At 36.5% G+C, this 24,521-nt stretch overlaps 1 protein-coding gene across 1 annotated transcript in view; it reads left to right on the forward strand.

The window, feature by feature from the left end:
• The window catches only part of KCNU1 (potassium calcium-activated channel subfamily U member 1), a 124,194-nt gene that overhangs the window by 73,621 nt on the left and 26,052 nt on the right, over window positions 1-24,521 (forward strand). Inside the window, exon 23 of the mRNA XM_011373317.1 lies at window positions 22,848-22,935. Coding sequence (XP_011371619.1) covers window positions 22,848-22,935 — 88 coding nt within the window. The remainder of the gene's footprint in view (window positions 1-22,847; window positions 22,936-24,521) is intronic.

Here is a 24,521-nt window from a genome sequence, read left to right on the forward strand (position 1 = left end):
TATTGGATTTTACGCAATTATCTATTACTTTTCAACCAGACTTGCCAAGAACAAGTTAGTTTTTGAGTCTGTAACAGTCCCCAAATGATGAGGGAGACCTTTCTTGCTAAGAGAGGGTTAAGAAAAGGCACTTAAAACAAACTCCTCTCCTCCCCACTCCAGAGCCCACTTCCCTTTTCCTGCTTGTACCCTGTTCTGTTCTGAAGCTGATTGATGAAGGCAAACAATAGGCAGGCAAAATTCAGGGTTGCCGGGTAGCTTTACACCTTAGCAGCTGTCTTCAGCATATACACAGCTATCAAGACAATAAAATATTGCTCATTGCTTCTACCCCACAACCAATTAGGTCAGCTGTAAATATTGGAATTGCTTGGTAAACATGCTGGAAGATTGTGCTGACTTGTTAATATAAGTGAAAATGTAATTAGATTTATAACACTTTTTTCCAAACCATAATTTACAACAACAACAGAAAAAAAAATTTGCTTGCAACCTGCTGAAATATCATTATTAAAATGCACATGAAAAGTCAATTATGCCAGAGGGAGGCATTTAAGAGAAGTGAGTTTCCATACCCTGGGATTACACCGTGGGGATTACATATTTCTTACTTATTTATTTTTTTCCCTGAGATCTTTGCTGCTGCCAAATGAAAAGGAACAGATATTTTACTTATTTCACTCTGAAATATTGCCACAGATAGTGCTAAAAAGTAAACTAAATAACCTGGCTCCTTGGAAACCTGTTCTGCTCTCCTTAAAGCCCCAGGAAAAGCTGAGTTGTCACCATTCTTTTTTATTTACAAGCCTGTCTCTCTTTAAGCAATAGTCACATTCCTTAAAACATGTGGAAATTAAATTTTTTTCTAAATGTTATTCTGTTTTACTCTCTAAACGAGTAGGTTATTGTGTATAAATCTATGGAGAACTCTTATGTAAAGACATGGAAAAAACCCTTTTTTTGTTCTTTAAAATGTCAAGTTTCCTCTGTTCCCAGGGTCATAATGGGAACACGACTCCACCTTTACACAAGATGGCACAGGTGCTGCCACTAGCCTTGCCAAGGCCGGGAGCCACTGACATCTACATACCAGTCTGCGCTTTCTCTGCTTCAGGGACCTTTCTCTTGTCAGGCGAGTCCCCTTGCCTCTCTTCTAGAGACTGGGATTCTAATCCCAGTTCTAGTTTTAACCCAGACAGTTTGCCGCTCTTCTGCTTTTTGGTTTCCTCATAACGAAATGTAGGTATTATTATATCTCATCTGCGTTTAAGGTACCAGTGGGGGAAAGCTAGTCTAAAAAAAATATTTTCATAAAGCAATTTACAAGTATGAGAGAAGCTTCCATTTTCAGTCTCAAACTTCTCTTAAAATGTTCAATTTAGATAACGGAAGAAATTTTTAATAGATTTTTTTAGAATCACTAGTGCATATATTGTGGATAAATTACTCTTTGGGGGAAGATTCTGGTGTTGCTGTGTAAGAATCAATCAATAAAGTAAATCACATATATCTGTGCATATATATATATATATGTATATGATTTACTTCATACATTTATACTTTCTATACCCCTATAATATATACATTACAGATATACATAGTTACAGGAACATATAGAAGAGCTTGAAATGGAGAGTGGCAAATTTACAGACTTCGATTCAAAGTAGCATCTTAATTCTTTGGTATGGCTTAGTAACTGAGAACAATGCAAAAGATCTTCTAACGTAAAATGTTCACAGTTTTTATTTATTGATTGATGTAATCCTTAAGATTAATACCTTTATATTTACATTTTATTATAAATCAAGAGCACATTAATATTCCTAGTTCTTAAAATAATAGTCTATGAAAAAATTTTTTATACTTATTAGATTGACTTCAACTGAAATATTCTGTTAGATTTTTACCATCAGCCAAGCCTAGCTTTTACACTATTTGGGAGTAAATCTGAATATTCTTGGACCTTTCCAGATATCTCTGGTTTCAGCCTTTGCCCATAGCATAGATAGGTATTCAGCTGCCAGGACCATGAGTAATATGTTTCCTTTTTTTTCTCACTTGAATTCTCTTTTACTCCTTTGAGAAACCTTTTTGTGGATTAGCCTTAGAAACCAGTTTTAAGAGATTTAGAGATGGCTCAGAGAGAAAAGACAACTGGGAAGGATTTGTAGGACCAGGTCAAGTATCTACTTGGCCTATGAGCTCAGCCTTCCAGGAACAGTTCTCAGCACCCACACCCCACCCAAACTAATTGATTTTCATCTGTAACCCTTAAGCTCACCCAGGAACAAGCTCTGAGGTAGGGAAAAAAAAAAAATCAATGAACCCCAGTGGCATAAGGTTCTGACCTCTCTATGTGGATTCTATCTTTTTTTTTTTTTTACAGCTAATTTTTAGGGGAAAAGGGTGACCATATTAAAGTGTAAAACAGGCAAAAACCATTCTGGGTGAGTTTACATTCATCTCATTTTCAAAGTCAAAGGCCTATGTCAGATGACTCTAAATCTTAAGGGATATTTGGGACCAGGAAGAACACAGGAGAAATATGTTTTTACAATCTATAAAAGCAGATTATCTCTAAATATCCTGATTATATTCCTCCTCCTAGAGGGTCTCTCAAGTCTACTTTCCCACTTAGGATCTTTTTTCTTTCTTAGAGGAAGAGGGAGTAAAAGTAAATTATTCTGAATGAAGCACTATTTCTCATCTCTACTTCCAGATCTATGGAGCAGCCTCGGGCTTTCTCCTTCCCCTTACTTCCTTCTTTACGCTCCTTCCTTTTACTGTTCCAGCCACTGAAACTTGTCACAGTATTTCCCCAGGTGTATTTTTCCGAGCCAAGGAGAAAGGAAGAGTAGAGGAAGTATGACACAGTAATTCCCAGGAGTATGGGTGTGTGTGCGTACGCATGGAAATAAAAATTTCAGGGGACAGGAGGCTTCTTCGAACTGTATCCTAACACATGATCTAATACCACCCCCTGGCTGGTTTGTTTTCACACTGAGAATCACAGTGTACAAGGCTAGATATTAACGATGAGAGCACTGAAGTTGAAAGGAAGGGAGAAGAAATGGAGAAGTGGAAAAAGTAACTAGATTCTGGAAGAATTCCAGTTATTAGAGAATAAAATTATAAAATTAAAACTTTCCCCAAGTACTCGATTTCTGCTTCTATTAACTGCACTCAGAAATACACTCTAAGGTAGGCAGAAACAAATGGCAGAACAAACAAGAAAACAAACAGTGAGCCTAGCCCGGTCTGTCAATGTCTAAAACCAGGGCTGGTAGTCTGGGTAAGGGATAAAAGTATCAAGTAAGGAAGCTATGAGATAGTTTTCTCTCTTACATTCAATCAATTCTCATGTTTTCTCTGTTTTACCCCTAAAAGTATCTTGACTCTCTCTACCTTTTCCATCTCCAATTCCAACCCCTATGCAAGCCACCATCTTCTCTTTCTAGACCACTGTTAAAATGGCTCTTGACCTGGTCTCCCTACATCTCTTCTTGTCCCTTATCTATTCCTATATTATACTTATGATGGTGTGTCAAAAGTGAAAATTTGACAATATTGTTTCCCTTCAATGGTTTTTCAGTGCCCTTAAGAAAGAGATAAAAATTAATCATGTGGTCCTTGTGTCTCACAAAAGTCCTCTGAACTCAAACAATACTATCTTTTCTCACTTCTCCAAATATGCACCATGCTTCTTCTCCTGCCGTGGGCCTGTGCCGACACCTAGAATGTGCTTCCCTTCTCATCTTTGTCTATGTTCCACGGGTACTCTAAAACTCAACTCAAAATACCCTGGATTACCAAAATACAAAAAAAGGCCAACTTCTTGTAATAAAGAATGAACTCCTTTCAAATAAATTTATGGTCTTTTATAAAGCTGATTTGTTAACAAAATGCAAACATCTTAATTAATGCCCAATTACTCACAAGTAGCAGAAACTCTTTTAAAATAAAGACAAGAAATGTTCTAATAAGGAATCATGAAACAGAAAATCTATGAGAGAAAGTGATGGGTACCTTCTGGTGAGGCCGGAGCCAGGAAGTAGAAATCTGTGTGCCCCGATGGCTATACTCTGCCATTGGGTCAAAGGAGTTGTCACATAGGCTTCATCCTCTGTACAAAGGCTCTTTGTAACTCTCTATTCTGTGGAATCTGGCTACTCTAGTCTGAAAGCCACACCCTGGCTCTAGTACTAGAAACTAGGTGACTAGATTCCCAGTATCCTGGTTTCCCATTACAGGAGGAGAGTGTCTGATTGGGTCAGCTCAATCAGGTTCCCTGACTTGTCCAATCACATCCAGGAAGTGGAGTCATCAGGAATAAGCTTGGCCATTATGTCAGGGCTGAGGCAATTCTCAAAGAAGTAAAGAAGGTCAGATAATGGGCTTGGTAGACACCCCAAAGGATCTACTTCAAATAAACACAAGAACCATAATCGTAGTAATAATAAATACATTTAAACATTATCATGTCAATTAGGGGGATATATATATATAATGCCCCTGCAGGGTGCACAATGGTATAGTGAACTTGTGGTGCCCATTAAATAGTAAATCTGTCTTCAAGGAGCAAATGTGTGATATGCAAGAAAAAAATGAGTCATCAGTTAATTGTAGAACATATCGAATAAATTAATGCACTGCATATTTCCATATAATACTTGGTGATTGCCTTTGATGTGTGTCGTGCTTTCATGGATTTATTAATTAGGAAGTTGCTTTGAGAGATGAGTCAGGTATTGTGCTAAAGATCAGAAACTTAGTGACTGTAATAAGGAAGACTTCCTGCAGGAGGCCGATTTTGAGCTGTGTTTGAAGTGCCAAATGCTTTAACAACTGGCATACTGTGATCTGCATGAATAACAAATAATTAATACAAAGCAAAGCAAACCTGATTGGAGGAAAATACAGTTTGGCTTTTCCTTACATAAAATTTATCGGGCAACCGGTAAACCATCAGGACTTTCTTCAAGCCACTTTCTCAGGTATTCTTGAAGGCTTACCTAGAGTGGCCACTGTAAAGATTGGTCGATGGCTCAGATATTTGTTAAATTTCAATAAGGCTTGGAAACTTAGATGTTATTCGCTGTAGCTGCCAATCAAGTACCTGAGTGAAAGCAAGACAAACATCGCAATAAATGCTAAGCACTCCAGTGTTCAGTGACTCTGGCAGGATGCAGTGCAGGCTTTATGAATGTGTGAGAGTGAATATACAGAAGCTTGGGAAAAGGTCATTGGTATTTTTAGAGCAATAAATCAAGTATAGAAAGATTTGCGTTTTGGCTATATAACGTACAGGGCTGGATTAGAGGGATAGAATACTTTGAAGTAATATTTCTCTGCTGACTTGTTTTATTAGCTTCCTTTAAACATGTTACATTATTGCTTATAGAATTTCATTTACTCGGATTGGCAGCTTGATAAATACGTCTATTGGCGATGATTTGGATTGCTCTGGGCATTAATATTATTAAAACCTGTCACAAGGAAATGTCTGAAAGATGACTTACTGTAAAGATTACAGCATGAAATAAATCATCCTGTGGTATTTGTTACCATTTATGGCCTCTTGGAGCTGAGTCAATCCCTTTTTATGTTGCATTATTTTTCAAGTTTTTATAGCCTTACATTATATATTGCTGTCAGGAATGAACAGATGGGGTGTCGAACATGAGCTTTCTGAATAATTCCCACCCTCCAGTTATTTGTATGAGGGACAAGTGCAAAACTGCGTTCTCGAGCAAAAAAGAGAGAGAAAGAGGTGGAGAAGCTGCTGTTGAGGAAAAGGGATCCCTTTTGTCAGATAGTTTAGGCCAATTCCACCAGCTGGTTGGAATCCCTGACTGGCATTCACCCTGTTTGGGTTTCAAACAAGAGCTGAGGTGGCTGTATCTGGCTCCCGCAAGCCAACAAATGCCATTTTCAAATGCATTTTCTCGGAGTGCCTCTTGCTGGGACACTTCCACATTTGGAGATGAATGTATCATATTCTCTTCCTAAAAAGCTGGGAAATTTGAAAACTACCCACAAAAACAGTAGAACAAGAAGAAAGATATATTGAAAAAATTTAATATTCTTCAAATGAGTGACGAATGTGCAAGCATCCCTTAGAAGTGCACAAAGGATTTTGTGAAAGTCCCTGAATTTCCTGTAATCTGAATGGTTTAGAATCAACATAAAAGGAATAAAAGGAGCCCCATCAAGGTTTTGAGGCCTCTTGTGGAAGAGGCAAGAACAGAAGTCTCCAAGGCCTGTATACGTTGAACCCAAGTGTGCCCTTGGGAGTCTTTAGCTCTTCTCTCTTTCCTCTGATGGGGCCAGGTAGCTGCTTAATTATCCCATGAGTCCCACTGCAGAGTCTTTCCTCTGCCACCATTGGAAGAGGAAAGAAAACTGACCCACTAAAAAGCCAGACAGGTGAAGTGTGTGTGAATTTTCCTCACCTTCCCTAGCCACCACTACATTCATTCTGAGCAATTCTATAAAGTACCAGCACACAATAGACACAGAGTCTGATGACTGGCATCCCAAGTCATTGCTTATCATCTTAGGACTTTGAGTGAGTCACTTAATTTTATTTGCATCACCATAAATTATGAATCAAGAATATTTTTTCTGCTTACTTCATGGTGTTGCTGTGAAATGTCAAATCATAACAAAAGACAGACACATATACACACACTTTTAAGTTTACCGGCTTCTATATCTTTCAAGGTAGGTGTTTTAATCACCAGTTGCAACCATACTTTTGCCTTCTCTCCTTATTAAGGCTGCATCTTGATTTTATCACTGTCTCTACTCATCTCCTCATCCCCAGGTCCTTTAAAATCAAGCCCTCTGTCCACCATCTCTTAAAGTTGTTACTAGGAGTGATTTGTAGACAAATAATCCGAACTTTAGCAGCCCCTCCCCAAACCAGACCCGTTCTCTCGTACTGTACCTCTGAACTATCTTGTCCTCTGTCTCTTCTTTGTTATCTTCCCAAGGAACTTCCATATTAGTTTCTTTTTGTTTATTTGTCACATTTGCATGATGATGCCATCTGGATACACCCATATAAATGTTGACATTCACCAGTCACACCTGAAAGACACAGCACTAAGGAGGATTGCTTTATTCTAGGCAAAGTTCACAGCTTTCATTTGAGATCTCACTCTCCAGCAGCACAGAAAGTCTTCTGTCTTTAACCCAGGGAAAGAGTACCAAAGGGTGAATTTCAGGTAATTGATGAGTTGATAAAGACAGCCAACAATTTATACAGAATAGAATTTTTGCATCCCTGTAAAAAATGCTACCCTCCACCTACCTACCTTTCTCCCATTGACCCCCACAAAATAACATTTGTATAAGCTTCATCCCCAGCCAAACTAACTGGCACTGCTGAGCTTCCACAGTATAACTGAAACATAAATTTGTATATCTTAAATCTTCCATCTATCTATAAATTATGCGGTTTTATTTTTCTCTTTCTTCTTCTCTCCCTCCTCCCTTCCCTCCTTTTCCCTATTCCTCCCTTCTTTTCTTCTTTCCTTATTGTTTAAATGTTTACTTTTGCTTCTGCCGAGATGTATTGAGTCATTAGATCTTAGCCTTTTGCCATAGCTTGAACCCTCCATATAATAACTGATTTCTCCTCATTGTGGTTTGCCTTTTCTGGAGAGAAAAGATTCCCTGATAATAATTACCAATTTCTTTCTCTGGCCAATTCCAAGTTAATACCTCATACAGAATTTACAAATCCTTCTCTTTCTTGTTTTCATTCTCATTTAAAAAGTTATCATAAATCCACTGAAGCCATTAAGCTATTTATTAAACTATCTTAAAGGAATGTGTGTGTGTGTGCGTGTGTACACACGTGCACGCTGTGTTGTGTTGTATTGGATGTGGGGTCAGGAAGAGATGCAGTATGACCCAGAGTAACCTGACATAATAAAGTTTCATAGTAATATCTAATTACTGCTACTCACCTCTTTATTATTAATTCCATAATTCCAGCACATAAAATAACTTAATCATTTCAGAATTTGCATGACTAATGGAGTCAGTTCTGGTAGAATAAGGATAAGTTCCATAATTAGGTTTTGCCGGGAACTTGTGCAAACCAGTCTATTTATAATTTGGTCAGCTCCTGATTTTTAATGAGGGCACTAAGAGTGACTGAAGCCTCTGGCAGCATTCACTTTATATTTTAATTACCCACGGTAATTCTGACAATTACACACATGTCATAAATCACATCATAATGACCCATGAAGAAAGTATATTTAATTACTAAAAGGGGAATTCTCAGATTAAACAGGTATATGGGATGTGCTGAGATGTGAACCATATTTGAAAACTGAGCTGCCTAATCTGTGACATGGAAGAACCAGCCTCTGAAGCATGCATTACAGAGAAGGAAAGCCAATGCCAAATTTCCAGTTTTAGCTACAACACGTAAAAAGCTTTGAAGTCATCAATCCTGTCCCTACAACAAGAAAAACCTCAACAAACTGAAAATTAAAGACTTTTCTTTACCCATCAGAGAACTGAGGTTGCAGGGCAAATCATCACTCTGAAAACTAGAGAGTCAGAGCCAAGGTCCAGTTACCTGGGAAAGGAGCCACTGAAGCCATAAACTTACAGGAACACTTAAATGGTAATTTTATTGAGTTACTGCAGGTTGAGTGTAGACTAGGTGTAGAGTGAGAAACTCCTGGGGGCTACAAGCTTAGAGAGACTGCCATACTTTGGGGAGTTTTACCTTTAGGAACTCTACCCAGTTCTCACGGTGAAGAGCCAAGAAAAATTCCCTCAGTAACTCTGGCAGAGGGAGGGGAAGAGTACAGTGAATTACACTCAGGGACTTCTCCATAACGAAGGCCTACACTGCAGGGGTTAAAAAAAAAAAAGCTTTACTAATGTCCTAGGTGTAGGAATGGCATTTTTCCGACTTTAGCACATTCTAGCCTCCCTGTCTTACCCGAGCAGAGCATGGTGCAGCTAAGATACATTTATGAAGATCACAACCCCAAGATGAAAGCCCCACTTAAAAACACAAAATTACATAATCTTTTTTCCCACCCTTAATTACCAAACCAACAGGGCTCCAGTATGACGAGAGTAAATTATAGCTAAAAGAGCCTCAGGTGCAGACTATTCAAGAAAGAGTTCTTAGAGAAACAATAAAGGAGACAAAATCAAGGACACTGGAACAATTTGAAACCTGTGGAAACTATAGCTACAGCAAACATTAAACACATAAAACCTCACACTACAGATAAATTTACCTTAGTTCCTATCAATCTAATACATCATATCTCATTGTAAAAAAAAAAAAAAATTACAAAGTATGCCAGAAGGCAAGAAGAAACACAATCTGAAGAGAAAAAGCAAGTATTAGAACAAGACTTAGATATGATACCAATTTGGAATTATCAGACAGGGAATTTAAAATGACTATGCTTAATATTTTAAGGGCTCCAATGGAAAAGGTGGACAACAGGGAAGAACAAATGGGTAATGTAAGCGGAGAGACGAAAACTCTAAAAAAGAATCAGAAATACTAGAAATAAAAAATACTCTAACAAAATTAAAATGCCTTGATAGGCTCGCCTGTAGATTGGATAGAATGGAAGAGAGTTTGAAGTTATACAGCAGAAATTTCCCAAACTGATATGAAAAAAGAAAAAAAGAAGAAAACAAAAAATACCGAAGAAATATGGGACAATTTCAAAATGTGAAACCTATGCACAATTGGTATATGGGGAGATGAAAGAATGGCACAGAAAAAAATATTTGAAGTAATACTGGCTGAGAGTTTTTCAAAATTAATTATAGCAAATCACAGATCCAGAAGCCCAAGAATACCAAGTATGATAAATACCAAAATAACTGCAACTATGTATATTATATTCAAACAGCTAAAAAACAAACAAACAAACAGAGAAAATTGTAAAAGATGCCAGAGAGGGTTGGGGGAAACACTCTACAAATGAAGGAACAACGATAAGAATTACAGTAGTCTTTTTGTCAGAAACCATGATAAAAAAGAGAGTAGAATGAAATGTTTAAACTATTGAAAGAAAAAAACAAAAAACAAAAAATCACCAACTTAAAATTTTATATGCAGTGAAATTTTCTTCAAAAGTGAATGAAAATAAAGACTTTCTTAGAAAAACAAAAACTTACGGGAATTTATTACCATCAGACCTGCCCTGCAACCAATGTCAAAGCAAGGTAAGGTCTTCTTAGGAAGAAGCAAAATGATATAGGTTAGAATTTCAGATCTGCATAAAGAAAAGAAGAGCATGAAAGAAGGAATAAATGAAGATAAAATAACATCTTTTATTTTCCTTCTTCTTAATTGATCTAAAATATAATTGTTTAGTAATAATAAAATTGTATTATGTAATTATAGTATATAGGTACATGAAATGAATAATAGCGGTGTTACAAGAGATGGGAAGGAGGAACTAGGAACACTATTGTAAGCTACCAGCACTAAACATGAAGCAGTATAATGTTATTTGAAGATGGATTTAGATTAATTAAAAATGTATTTTTCAAATTTGAAAGCAATTTCTAATTTTTTTTTTAAAAAAAAGGAGTACAAGTAATATGCTGAGGAGATAAAATAGAAGTATATAAAATGCTCAATTAAAACCAGAGAAGTCAGAAAAAAAAGGGTGGAAGATGAGCAAGTACAAGAAATAACAAACAGGTGGTAGACAATCCAACTACATCAGTAGAAAATTCAACTACATCAGTAATCACTTTTAATAAGAATGATATAAATAAAACAATAAAAAAACAGGTATTGTCAGAGTAGATAAACAAAATCCAACTATATGCCATCTATAAGAAATCCACTACAAAATTAAAAAATATAAAAAATAAACAGATAGAGAAAGATAAACCACGCTAACACTGATTAAAAAGAAAGCTTGAGTAACTATATTAATTTTAGTCATGGATAAAGAGAGATATTACATAATGATAAAGAGGTCAATTCTTCAATGAGCTATAACCATCCTAACTAAATGTATATATACCAAAAAACAGAACATCAGAATACATGGAGCAACAAATATTAGAACTGAAAAGAGAAATAGACAAATTTACTCTTAAAAGTGGAGACTTCGTGATCCCTTATGCAGTGATTAATCAGTTAGCAGTTTATTATTAAGGATACAGTTGATCTGAACAGCATTAACAATCAATTCGATCTGATTGATATTTATAGAATACTTCAACAACAGCAAAATGCACATTCTTAAGTGCACAAAATATACTACAATCTGGGCCATAGAATATACATTAAAAAAAAATTGAAAAAAATCAAAATCATATAAAGTATGTCCTCATAACAAAATGGAATTAAACTAGAAATCAATAACAAAAAGTGATCTGGGAAATCTCTCCAAATGTGGAAATAAACAACTTCCAAAAACATATAGGTCAAAGAAGTCTAAAGAGAAATTTAAAAACGTTTTGAACTAAAGAAAAATAAAAATACAAATAATTAACATTAGGAGGGTGAGGCAAAAGCAGGCCAAAAGGGAAATTAATGACATTAAATGCATATAATAGAAAAGAGAAAACCAGAGAAAGAAAAAAATTTAAGCCTGAAGCAAGAAAAAGTAGTAAAATTAAAGGATAAATCCATTAAAATGAAAATAGGAAAACAAAAGAGAAAATCAACAAAACCCAAAGGTAGTTCTTTGAAAATTTCAATTAGATTTGCAAACTTATAGGCACACTAAAAAACAAACAAACAAATGAACAACAACAGGGTTCATAATTACTGATTACATAGACATTAAAAGGATAATACAGAATTCTATGAACTCTGTACAAAGAATTTGATAATTTAGATGACATGGAACAATTCCTTGAAAGACGCAAAGTACCAAAATTCATACAAAGAGAAATAAATAAATTGAATGGGCTAATTTATTCACTTATTAAATAAATTGATCCAGTTAATAAAATCCCTCACCTTCCTTACCCCGTAAAAAGCACAAAGCCTAGGTTTCAATAGTGAATTCTACCATTTAAGATATGATACCAATTCTCTTCAATCTCTTTCAAAAAATAGAAGCAGAGTATATTCTTTCTAACTCAAGGCCAGCATTCCCCTAATACCCAAACCAGATACACATACTATAAGAAAGGAAAACTATAAGCCAATATCTCACAGGAACATAATGCAAAAATTCAACAAAACTAAGGCAATTGAAATGGAACAATGTATAAAAAACAATTATGCACGACAACTATATAGGATCTACTCTAGCTATGCAAAACAAAGCTGGTTCAACATTTAAAATCAATCAATGTAATTATATCAACAGACTAAAGTAGAAAACTCATATGATCATTTCAATTGATGCAAAATACAACACTCATAATAAAAAAATCATCTCAGCAAACTAGGAAAAGAATAACAAAAAACCTACAAGTAACGTATACTTAATGGTCAGAAACTGAATATTTCCCCTTTAAGATCAAGGACATACCTTCTCATCGCTCCTATTTAACGACATACTGGATGTACTAGCAAGTCCAAAGTCTGGGCTTCCTCAGAGACAGTCTCTTGACTGCTTTTTTCCTGTCTATGGGCCATACTTCCTTTGTCTTTGTGTCCCATAATTTCTTATTGAAAGCCACATATTTTTAATAATTTATAATATAATGTGGCAACACTGGAAGTTATTCTCCTCCCTTGTCCCAGAGTTTGCTGTTATTGTTCCTGCTATTTGTTTAGTAACTTTCCTGGATTACTTCTCTAAAGTCAGTATTCTTTGTGCTGCGTTGACATTGAAACCTCTACTCACTCAGCTTTGTGTTTAGCTAATACTTGCACTGAGACCTCCTTAAGTGTTTTAAATTAATAAGTCTCCCTGCCTTTGCTAAGGGACTCTGTGTGCAGTTTGGGAATGCCTTCAATATTCTAGTAGTTTACATTTCCGCCTTAGCCTTCACTTCCTGCTTGTGCAGAGTCTCAAGGTCAGCCAGAGGTAAGGAATTAGAAATGTCTCAGGTCTTTCCTCTGTTTTTTTCCTAGATTCCTAGAATGAAAAAGTCAAGGTTTTTCAAAGTTCTCAAAGGACTTCTCATTCTCTAGCTTTTTCATTTAATGATTTTAGTTAGCCTCTCATTTGCCACACTGCTACCATTGCCTGAAATATCTGGAATTTTAAGCAATTGCAGCTCATCATTTTTGGAAAATTCCCCTGGGGAAACAGCTATTCCCATTGAGAAAACTCTGAGTCAGGTCAAATAAAGACATGACTTTTGATTGAGTATCTCCAGAGAGCTGCCATAAAGCTGAAATAATGACATTTTCTGTGAATAGGGGGAGCTCAAATCCATTTTTCCCTTTTCAGTGGCTGCTAGACTGCCAGTTTTCATTGCTACTGTCATTATTAATCTGTTGAATTTCAAAGTTACTAGAGAGCTAAGGAAAGAGAGGTGGAAATAAGGCAAGTTAAAAAGCCATAAAACTTATTTACCAGAATTCTGCCGTTTTTCTTCAATTAAACACTCTTTGGATTCTTTAAGCTTTTGATTACTTTCTACAGTTCTGAAAAAGTTGAGTTTGAGAATTTTTGTCAGTATTCTCATTATTTAATGAAAGTGTGGATTTTTGGAAGTCTTTACAGCCATTCTGGAAGTACTTTTCTCCAAGGCTACTTTTTCTAGTTTGTTTTTCACCTCGCTATTAAAATTTCAATGATCCCCTAATTTCACCTCGCTATTAAAATTTCAATGATCCCCTAATTATTCAATGATAGAATAAAACTATCTCTTTACGGAAACTCCATTCTTTTACTATAATTTGCCACTTTTGATCTCAAATCAGAAGGCCAAATGTTAGAATTATAGATAATGCATGTAAAAATGTACAATTAACGATGCCACAGGAACCATGTGATATCTTTGGTCTGTGCAAGTGTTATTTTAAAATGATGTCAAGGAATGTTCTAGATCAGGGACCAGGAAATTATGGCCTGAATGCCAAATCCAGCCCACCACTTGTTAATGTATAACTAGCAATGGCAAAGCCATCTGTTTAATTTGCAACGACAGTGTAGCAGTGCTGAAAGAATGCAATATACATTGACATTATCAGATTAGGCACTTATCTTAGCTTGCAGTAAAGCACTCATTTTAAATTTAAAAAAGCTATTTTATCACAACAGAATTTGCAACCAAAATTTGCTTATGAATAGCTCATTTGGTAGCTAAACAAGGGAAATCATTTACCAATAGTGAGTCAATTAAATTGTGTTTGATTGTAGCAGCCAAGATGTGTGTTCAGAGAAAATAAAGTTGTTTAAGACTCTTAACCTTGTTGCAAAAACAGTTGTTTGAAAAGTTGACATTGGGAGCAATATCAATAGTCCATTAAAAAATAGGACAAATGATTTTGAGTGGTTTCCCCTGGCTCCTTATGAGGGTACAAATGTTACTGATACTGTCGAGGTGTTTACTCAAGGAGCTAATGCTGACTTTGAAGCAACTGAAAAAATGAGCTCTTCTAAACAGTCTACATGGCACAACTACCTGTGAAAGTATATTCAAAAATGTTGAGAAATCACATATTCAGTACAACCTGAAGAAGAATCTACTAAGATGTATTACAACTGATAGTGGTAAAAATATATGTAAAGCAGAAAAAAAATTCTTATTAGACAAATTTAAAAAACTTGTGAAATTCAAGGTATGTAAAGACTGGTTATTCATTGTGTTATTCATCAGCAGATACTTTATGGAAAATAGTTGAATTTATGATGGGTTTTTTGGCCAATAGTGTCAATGGCAAATTTCATTTGCTCTTGTGGATTTCATCATTGTTAGTTCTGTGAATTTTTGTCAGAAATAGCAGCTGAATATCCTGACTTGCCCAAACACAAAGCAGTTCAAGAGCTTAGCAGTGATAAAGATTTATTATGATTTTTTGAGCTCTGAGTCAAGACTGACATTTTTCTGAATGAAAACTGCCCTCAGTCACTATTATTGAACACTAAATGGCTTTAAAACAGTATTCACTGCACATTTGATCATTTTTTAATGAAATCAACATAAAATTAAGACAAAAGAGTTTGTATATGAAACTTATTCTTTGAAAAAGTCATTATGATGACAATTATTGTTCTTTCAATCACAAATATTGTCATGCTTCATTATATACTTCCCATGATGTCAAAAGTTAAAACAAAAAGTGAGATAATCATTTCCACACAAATTTACGGTAGATATATTTTCTGATTTCAGTTCCAGAGTGTTTTTCTTTTTTGACCTTGATGTATGTGTGTGTGTGTGTGTGTGTGTGTGTGTGTGTGTGGTGGTGGTGGTAGTGGTGGTGATTTTTAAATTATAAGAAAGTTCCCTGAAAGTTTGGAGAATCATATTCATATTCTCACGTTATCTCTCTCCCTCTCTCTCTGTCTCCCTCTCTCCTATAAATGGCTATAACTAAACAAGACATATTGGAAAGGCAAAAAATGACTTCCAGAATTTCCTTCTGGAGCTTAAGTAGTAAGGGCAAGAGGTGAAGTGTTCAGATGGTTTTATGATGCAACAGGCCTCAGCTTCAGAAAATTCAGGTATGAATGTCATCTATATGGTCACACATAAGAAAAGGACTTGATGTGCTGCAGAAATTTAATTTCAAATTAGAGGTGAATGGAACAGTTCTGTTTCCTTTTGTTCTGATTCCTCCTTAATACAAAGAGCTAAACTATGAGAACATCTAAGTAAGAGCACACATGATCTTCCTGCCTTATTAAGGCTGTCTTACCCTGGGACTCCTATCTCCTATTAAAAACCTGACTCTTACCTTTCATTTCTAACAACAGCCCTACTTTAATCACTTCTTCTTGTTCAAGAACACTAACCACAACCCTTTCCCTCCCACCAGAGACCCCTAATTCTAACTTTTCACCTTTAATCATGGCACACCACTTTTTAAAAAATAAAGAGAGAAAGACATTATAGACACGCATAGAGCAGAAGGAGGGCTCTGTGTCATGAATGATCCCACGTGGCCTCCATCTCCACTATCTCCATTGCTGCCTGACAGGTCACTAGTGCTAAGTAAAATGTTATAATACTCAGGATGCCTTTATTCAACAGGCTTCCTTCCAGTGATGGCTTCCAGATGTGAGGAAATTTTAAAAGTCTGTGGCCCTCAACACATCATTAGGTCCTTCCAATGTTTCCAAAACTCTGTAATCATCAGTACATTAATAATTTGTCTCCATTTTAACATTTAGCCAGAGGTATTTCAGAGAAATTAAGGAATGTGGATAAGAAGGCTTCACAAATAACTTCCTATTTCTAAGGGAGAAAAATCTAATAGTATTCACATACCCTGGAATTATTTTTATTTTCTCTGCACAGTTTGTACCTTTCAATTTGACATCCCTTCCTCTCTTCACACACACACATGCAGACGAGCACACGTGCACACTCACACCATTAAAATGTTAATGGATGCTATTTCTTCCAGTCCTAATTTCTTTTGAGGAGTTATTGTTAGTAATTGCCCAGGCCAAGCTTCTCACTCCCTTGCATAGGGAAAACACTTTTGTCATGCTAATCTCTGACCCAGGCTTAATCCCATAAAACTTTAGAAACAATATCAGTACAATGAAAAATGAGCTAGTTTTCAGGTATTTCAAATTTCTACTTTCCAGCCCTATGTCCCTTTAAAAAAGTAAAAGAAAACTCTTTTGCTTGAAATTTGCATTTGTTTCAGTAATGTGTTTTTGAAGTAGAAAATATCAGAGTAACTAATTTAATTTTTAGTTCCTAGTTTACTGAACACAGAAGACTATATCCCAAACTGTCTGTGGAAGGAAAATGTTTTTCATTTAGGTCAACCTCTGTGTTTACTATGTCATTTGATCTTTAGAAAGCTATAGGTGGTGTGGGAAAGAACACCTAGAAATACAACTTCATGCTGTAAAGACTGGCTGAGGAAATTGTTCCCAATTAGATATGAAGCTTGCCCCTAAGCCCCAGGCTCTTCTGCCCAGGGTGCAAACTCCAGCCTTTATTAAAAGGTACCTGCTGCTAAGGGTCATGCCTCATTTGTCCTCACATTGTAGGAAATCTCAAATGCAATATCCATAAAATATAAAGGGGTTTAAATGAAGGTCCATCTGGGGAATGGGTGAGGAAGAGGGAAGTTTTTTTTAATCTTTCTCCTTGATCCTTTGTCTGGTAACAATTTAAGTTCTGAGATACCTACATGCATGTTTGCACAGAAAACATTGCAAAATCGGTCAGTTTATACTCTGAAATAAAGCAAAACTTAGCAGAGATGCTTAAATGTGAGCTCAGATGTGGGTTTATCTATTAGAATCACCAACCTATTCTTGTCTTCACTTGGGCTGGGGCCACTCGGACCTTGGGTCTAACTTCTAAGCAAGAGATTAGAAGTTAGATTGTCTTTGTATAGAAAAAATTGTCTTTGTATAGACTTTAAATTGTAAACATTGAAAATAGAGGCCATGGATTTGGTGGACTCCATCTGCAAAGCAGCATTTAAAGGCAAACGGAACATTCTGTTAACAGCTGATTTAGTTTACCTCAGAATGCAGTTTGCATTCTCCTATGTAAACTGAATAAGGTGACACTGAATACAATGATATCCTAAATTTTAATACATTCCCTTTTTAAAATATCATTTACAGACTTTTTAAAAAATCACACTTATAGTCTTTGCTATTAAAGTTTATAATTGCACAATGATTTCGTGATGACTTTATATACGCAAAGAATCAGGAAACAGGAAACAGAGGGTGAAAGATATAATTCACAAGAAACTGCTTGTCTTAAATCATACAGGGCTCTGGCCACCCAACTGTTTTTTCTTCCACTGAATATCCGTCAAACTCATCTATAGACATAGAGGTGCGGACATAGAGTTTTCTGAGCACACCATGGAAGGTATTCTGGGCATAGTGTTTCAGGTGTTTTATATTTCCTTCCCCTTTCTTCTTCCCTCCATAAGAGCTTTTCATATTAGCATGGAAAAGTATCCCCATTCTGACAGTGGAATGATCAGTTCTGAAAGTCTCCTGTCCTGGGACATCTCAGTCCCAAGCAAACCAGAACAGACAGTCACCCTAGTTGCCCCGTAATGGGTTCCCCTCCTTTCCTAAGTTTTTTTTCACATGGCACCCAAGAGGCCATGGTGCTTTAGACATAGCCAGCCTGCTGTCAATGTACCTCATATCCCAAGAGATTTCATGGCAGGCTTTTTCTCACTTTACCTAAAGGAGTCTCAGCAAGTATATCTGGTCAAGCTGGAGGAAGGCACAGAGCCTGGTGCACACTTTCTGTTTCTAATGGAAAAGTAAGTGATCAAAGAGGCCTTGCCAACAGGGAAGGTGTATTGTGCTCTCTGCCTTCCTGAGATATTCTAAGAATATTTCTCAGAGTTCCCCGGAGCCTTTAACCACTTGTTCAAACACCAGTTCTTAGGGAATGGACTGTAAAAATTATCCATGTTTTTAAAACTTAAGATTCCCTCCAAGGTAAAAATAATGCCTTGTAATGAATAAATGGTAACTAGGTAAAACCCAGAAAAATATAATTGAGATGTGGCCATAAAGGCTCATATTCTGATATTCGACTATTGCATGTGTGTAGGTATGTAGGGTTGTACATGTATGTGTGTAAGATTGAGGGTGGGCAGGAAGGAGAGAAAGAATAGTATAGGTTAGAATGGGAAGCATTAATTATACAACTTACCCTCACATTTCCAAATTTTAGGTGATTTTCTCTTTCTCAGTTCACAAAATCTGGTTGTCGGAATGGACAATAAATGAGTATTTTCAGGTCAAGTATGGACCAAATAGCCTTGCTACCATATACAAAGTCATTTGAGAGAAGACAGTTGTAACCTGCAAGATACAAAATCCTTAGTATCGGTAAAGGCATCCTGGGACTAAGCATTTTTCCTCTGTTTTTGGTGGGAACTAGATCACTACCTTAAGGAGGCTGTTGCAATAGATCTCCCCAAAGACTGAATCAAGGAGGGCACTGAAACTCCTGGACACACTGACACATTCCTCCCTTTCTCCCCATCCCTTGGCCAAGGGATTTGTCTTTCTTCCCATGCTAAGACTTTATGAATTTTTTTTATTTTTATTTAACTCAAGTCTTGAGCAAAACATATATTGTTCTTCATCCAGGTCTGAAAACTCCTAAGAATTTATAAGCTGCTTATGGAGTTTTAAGGGTGTTTTAAATGATTTTGCTGGGATTTGCTAATCTATCCGAAAGTGGTATCGACAAAATTAAAAAAAAAAAAAAGAAACCAAAGTGTCTTTTGAATTTTCTAATAGATATTATGAACAGTAGAGGATCGCCTCTATTGGTAAATCTTCAAAAATAATCTGTCAAGTCTGAACTCTGAGGAAATGACGACCTGGCACTGAAACCTACGCTGCCTTCTCAAATAGAAGTTTTTCTGTATGTCTTAATCTCTCTCTCTCCTCATGTGCCACCATTGGAAACCAAAGACACATTTTCCTTCATTTATATTTCCCTTTCAGTGGTAGAATTCATACAGGATAAGTTGCTATGGACATGGCAGAATAAAAATTCTCTTTGGAATAGTTTCAGAAAGCAGAGAGGAAAGAGCCTGCCCTTTTTAACTGGGAAGTGTTCAAGCATGTGCTCACAAGACATTGGCTTCATACATATGAAATTAGCCTGAAGAAAGGCAGCCATCACCAAAGAAAACTGGAGCCTTTATTCACATACTGCTCTCCATATCTACAAGTAGATTGGCTGCAAAAGCTGTTCTTACCCCGCATATTTGACTTACCAACTTCCAAAGGTGGATGATTGTCAGAGTCGTGGCTTTGAGAACATTTCAAGGTTCAGTGCTTCCTGGATGGTCCCAGGTGGAATTACCACACTTTACTTCTACCATTAGAAGTCTGTCTTGTGACCAGTGAACCAACCCACTTTTATCCCAAATATATCCTGCTGAGAGCCCTCTCAGATTACTCTCACCATGTTTCTCTCTAGGCTCTCTTACACGGAAATCTCCATCACCCAAGAAGCTTCTATCTGTGGTCAAGATGTGGCTTTTTTCTTTGTCTTGAATGAATGGCCTGGCTACCTTTTTCTCTGATAGCATCAGCCTTTATGTTATAATCCTTGTTTTCAAGTTCTAAGACTGCTAATGCTGCACATTCTCGTAGATAATATATTAGTCTCTTTAGGAAGGTATATTTCTGTTAGGATCATGCCATTTGCAAGGCATAAGGCAGAAGAGATCTTTAAGGGATGGTGAACTAAATTGCATCAGGTTTTGCTTTGGCAAGGACACCAGATGGATGCCTCTATGATGAAGTGGGTCTCCTCCAGCCTTTTCTTTTATGCCGGTCTCCAACAGGTGTTTTCTCTAAAGCATATCTGCTTTCCATAACATCAGAATAAAGAAAGAAATGAATGAAGAATGAAGAAAGCTGTCTGTGACAGTTTGTGTATATACATCATGCTTTTATTATGATAGAAAACTGTATAGTGAATGATTTGCTATTCTGGGTCCAGTTAAAATGTTCTTGGGAGAAAATCATCTTTCGTTAGCCAAAAGGGCATCTAATTTTCAGACCAAGAACTCTTCATTCGTTATTTGTTGGGGGTGTGGAGGTGAGGAGGAGGAGAAGTGGGGAAAAGCTGAAGAAAGTGACCAGAAGAAAAGCAGTAGCAGGTGTTGTAGACCTGAGTGCTGAGGGCAGAGAGCAGAAAGCCACCTCCCTAAAAGTAACTTGGTACATTATATCAATATCTGAGAGAAGGTGTCTAGGAAAACTACACATGGAAAGGAAAGAAGGTTCTATGAATGAGTAAGAGTCAGTTCTCCAAATCCTGACAAAATCAAAACCAGACTTGAGTCTTAGGTGTGTTCCTTTTAACAAGCTTGGCATAAAGCCATCACCATGGTCCTGTCTAGTACCATTAAGAAAGCCTGTGTAGCTCTTAGGATTCTGGATTGGAGCTCATGACTTACAGATATTTAAATCACCAAAAGTCATGTTAATTTGAATGAACAAAGTAACCCATTTCAGTCAAGCTGACCGTGAGGCTAAGATGACATCTTCTGGCTAGGTATATGACTAGAATCCATTAAGTTTATAAGTAGATCTTAAATGAAGAGAAAAATAAGGATTGCACATAGGCATTGGCTGATCATTAGAAATTAGCCTCTCTACTTTTCCAAAACCCTCTCCAATGCCCCATCTTCCCACCCTAGGTTCTGTGTCTAGGCCCTCTCTCTATCACTTTAAGTCTGACACTTCAATTTCAGTTTAAGTAAGTTCCTTGTCTGAAAAAAATTGTGACTTAAGATAGCTGTTGTGCTGAAACTAAGCTTTTAAGAAAGAGAAAAAAAATTGTTTGTCATTGGAGTCTGAGTCTTTGGACCAGGTATTGAATAACAAGCTATATTAATTCACAGGGGAAAACCCCTAACCCTTCAGCACAGAGAGCAGTAGGTTGTATTTCTCCTGGGTTGTATAGTAAAATCTCACAAGAGAATGCTTTCATAAGGTACTGATTATCAGGGCTGAACCTATAATGTGACATAGTACAGTATGTCCCAAAAGACATTTCAAGGGATAGTAAAAGATGTTTTTTTTAATTAGTAAATAAAATAAGTAAGTATACAAGTAAATCGTAAAAGTTGTTGTGGTCAAATAAGTATATGAAATACTGGACTATATAAATTTTAAACGATTTCTGTTTTTTGTAAGGCTTTTTAGAATCTTCATATGCTAAAGTGTACTGTGAATCTCAAAAAGGGTGTACTTTTCTTAAAATTTATTTGACTACAGAAAACATTTCCTTAGTACCTCTCTAATTACATGTTTTTAAGAAAAGGCATTTATGTTAAGATAGGATGGACTTAAGCTGTGGTAACAACCATGAATTTCAGTGGCTTACCCAACAAAGGTATATTTCTTCTTCATGTTTCATGTGTAACACAGGTCAAGGAGGTCAGGGCATGCTCCTCCACATAGTCACTCATGTTCTCAGGATGGTTATCTCTACAGCAGGTTAGAAGAGAGCCTGAAGAATTGCATGGAGCCTTGGCAGTAGGGCAGTGATTACTTCTCCCATTTCATTGGCCAGAACAAGTCATGTGGCTCCACCTAGTTGTCTTTATGCTAAGGAAAGAAAGAATTAGACATTGCAAGTACCAGTAATCTCAACTTCAGCATTATGTTGAAACACCAGCTTTGACTTTTATCTATAAAATAAAGGGTGTTCTGTTCTCTGGCAGAGACAGAAATGTTAACAATATTTCAATTGCTTCTCACATTCCTCAGCCTCCTTAAAGTCAGTGGGATCCATATGACTAGCTCTGGCCAATGAAATGTGAGCAACAATGATATATGTCACAGTGGGCGAAGGCACTTAAAAGCCCAGGCTTAATTCTCTAGTCTCTTTCTCTTCCCTTGCTTTAATGATGGAGGAGGAGGAGTATTCTCTATGTGTGGCCTTAAGATGATAGAGCCTCTGTCCTTCTAAAAGACAGACTGAGTGGCTGTGTGGAGCAGAGACAACTGTTTACCTGAGCAAAATATATAGTGTTGGTGAGAAATAACTTGTGTTGTCTTAAGACCCCGAATGTTTAGTATGTCTTCAACTATGATACAGTCTGGATATTCAGTGTTCTTCAGACATGAGTCTTTGTCCTGGAGTCTCATTCTCCCGTGTTATTCTTCGTTTTGGGCTCAAGGCTCTAATGAATTTGACATCTTGGCTTTGTTGCACCAGAGCCACAAATGTTCTCATGCTAACTCTCCATTCTTACTACTTAGGTCTTTTCTCTCTGAAGATGCCGACTGTTTTGATAGCAGTGGCATGTTTCACTGGTGTAAAGCAACCCCTTTGGACAACGTGATTCTGGTAGGTGATCTTGCATCAACTCTCAAATAAAATAAAAGTTTCTCTAAGGATAAATAATGTCCTTCCAGTAGTCATAGGGACCTGCATTTTCTCTTTGTAAACTATGAATTTTGGAGGAAAAACACATACCTCACCAGCCAGATGAATCATTTGCAAGGTAACAAATGTGGCATTTGACAAAGACTATTTGGGTAACATATTGGGATTTAAAAAAAATTAGATCAGATTCTTCCACTACTTCTTTTCCTTCCTTTAACAATTTAGCTGAGTCAGTTATTCAGAATAATATTCTCCTGAAACTTTGTTGTTTTGCTAGCAAATCTAATTAATTTAAATGTACCAGGGAAACCTACTATTTACAAGAACTCTGTAGTCTTTCCTCTTTTTTTAAGCCAATAAACATTTTCCTAATTTACCAGTTTTAAAGTTTGGATTTTCTAAATAGTAGTTTTTCTTAAAGCTGACTGTATTTATACTAAACACATCAGCCAAGAATGTATCTCTTAGATGCCTGCCCCTTACAACATGGTAAATACTTATAGGTACTAGAATCCTGTCCCGGCTCCTGTCCTCTCAAGAAGATAACTAACTCAGCTCACTGAAATGTGAGCAACTAAGATATAAAAAACCTAGTATCCTAATCCAGGCTCTGATGCCTGCTTTTTGGTTCCCCATCTATTCTCATTTTTCAGAGTTAGAAACTCAAGTATAATCTCGGTGGTTTGCCTTGTAAGCAGTAGTTGGTAAATTTAACTAATAAAAGTGATTGCTTGCATGTTGCATGAACACAATATAGTTTTTTAACTATGACTAATTGACAATTATGGATTTTTTCTTGCTTTCCCAAAGTTGTTCAGTTCACCTTTTTCTGTTATACACACACACACATGCCCCAAATCCTTGTGCCTTACTCAGTCAGTACCAATGTCCTGACAGAATATGTTTCAATTTTTGTAAAAGCATGATCAATCATTTGATCAGAAGCACAAAATTGTCAGAGCTGTCATATCAACTAGAAGACTATTAGGGTTTCTGAAACTCATCATGTTAACAATTATGGCTTATTCTAAACTAAGCAAAATAAAACATCCGTTGAGCAGGCAGCCACACATGTTTTCAGTGGGAGGGAAATCTTTAGAAAGGTTGGGAAGTTGGTTGCAGATAGAGGCATCCAAGGGACCAAGAAATGGAAATAGCAGATGTTTTATTATACCATATTTGCTACGCATGCAGACAGGTGTCTATGATAAATATCTCCTCTATAACACCCGATGTGGATATAGTTCAGAACACCAACTGAGAATTTTGATAAGTGTAAGACTTCTAGTTTACGAAATACTAAGGGTTTTGAAACTTGTGACCCTAGAGGATTATTGTCCAGATTGCAAAATTCAGGGAGGCTTCAAACTTAGTTTAGTTTGCAGAAGGGTCAAGTGGAAGTGGCTGATTTCATTTACTTTGAACAAATAATCCATCCTCCTCTTCCCCACTTGGAAGACAGTTCTGTGCCAGTTTCTTGGACAAATTGCCTCTCTAGCTGTACCCATTAATGTACTCTGCTATGTATCTTGTTTTTAATTGTTTAG

The sequence above is a fragment of the Pteropus vampyrus genome, unplaced genomic scaffold (assembly GCF_000151845.1).
Source record: "Pteropus vampyrus isolate Shadow unplaced genomic scaffold, Pvam_2.0 Scaffold8, whole genome shotgun sequence".
In the NCBI taxonomy this organism is placed as follows: Eukaryota; Metazoa; Chordata; class Mammalia; order Chiroptera; family Pteropodidae; genus Pteropus; species Pteropus vampyrus.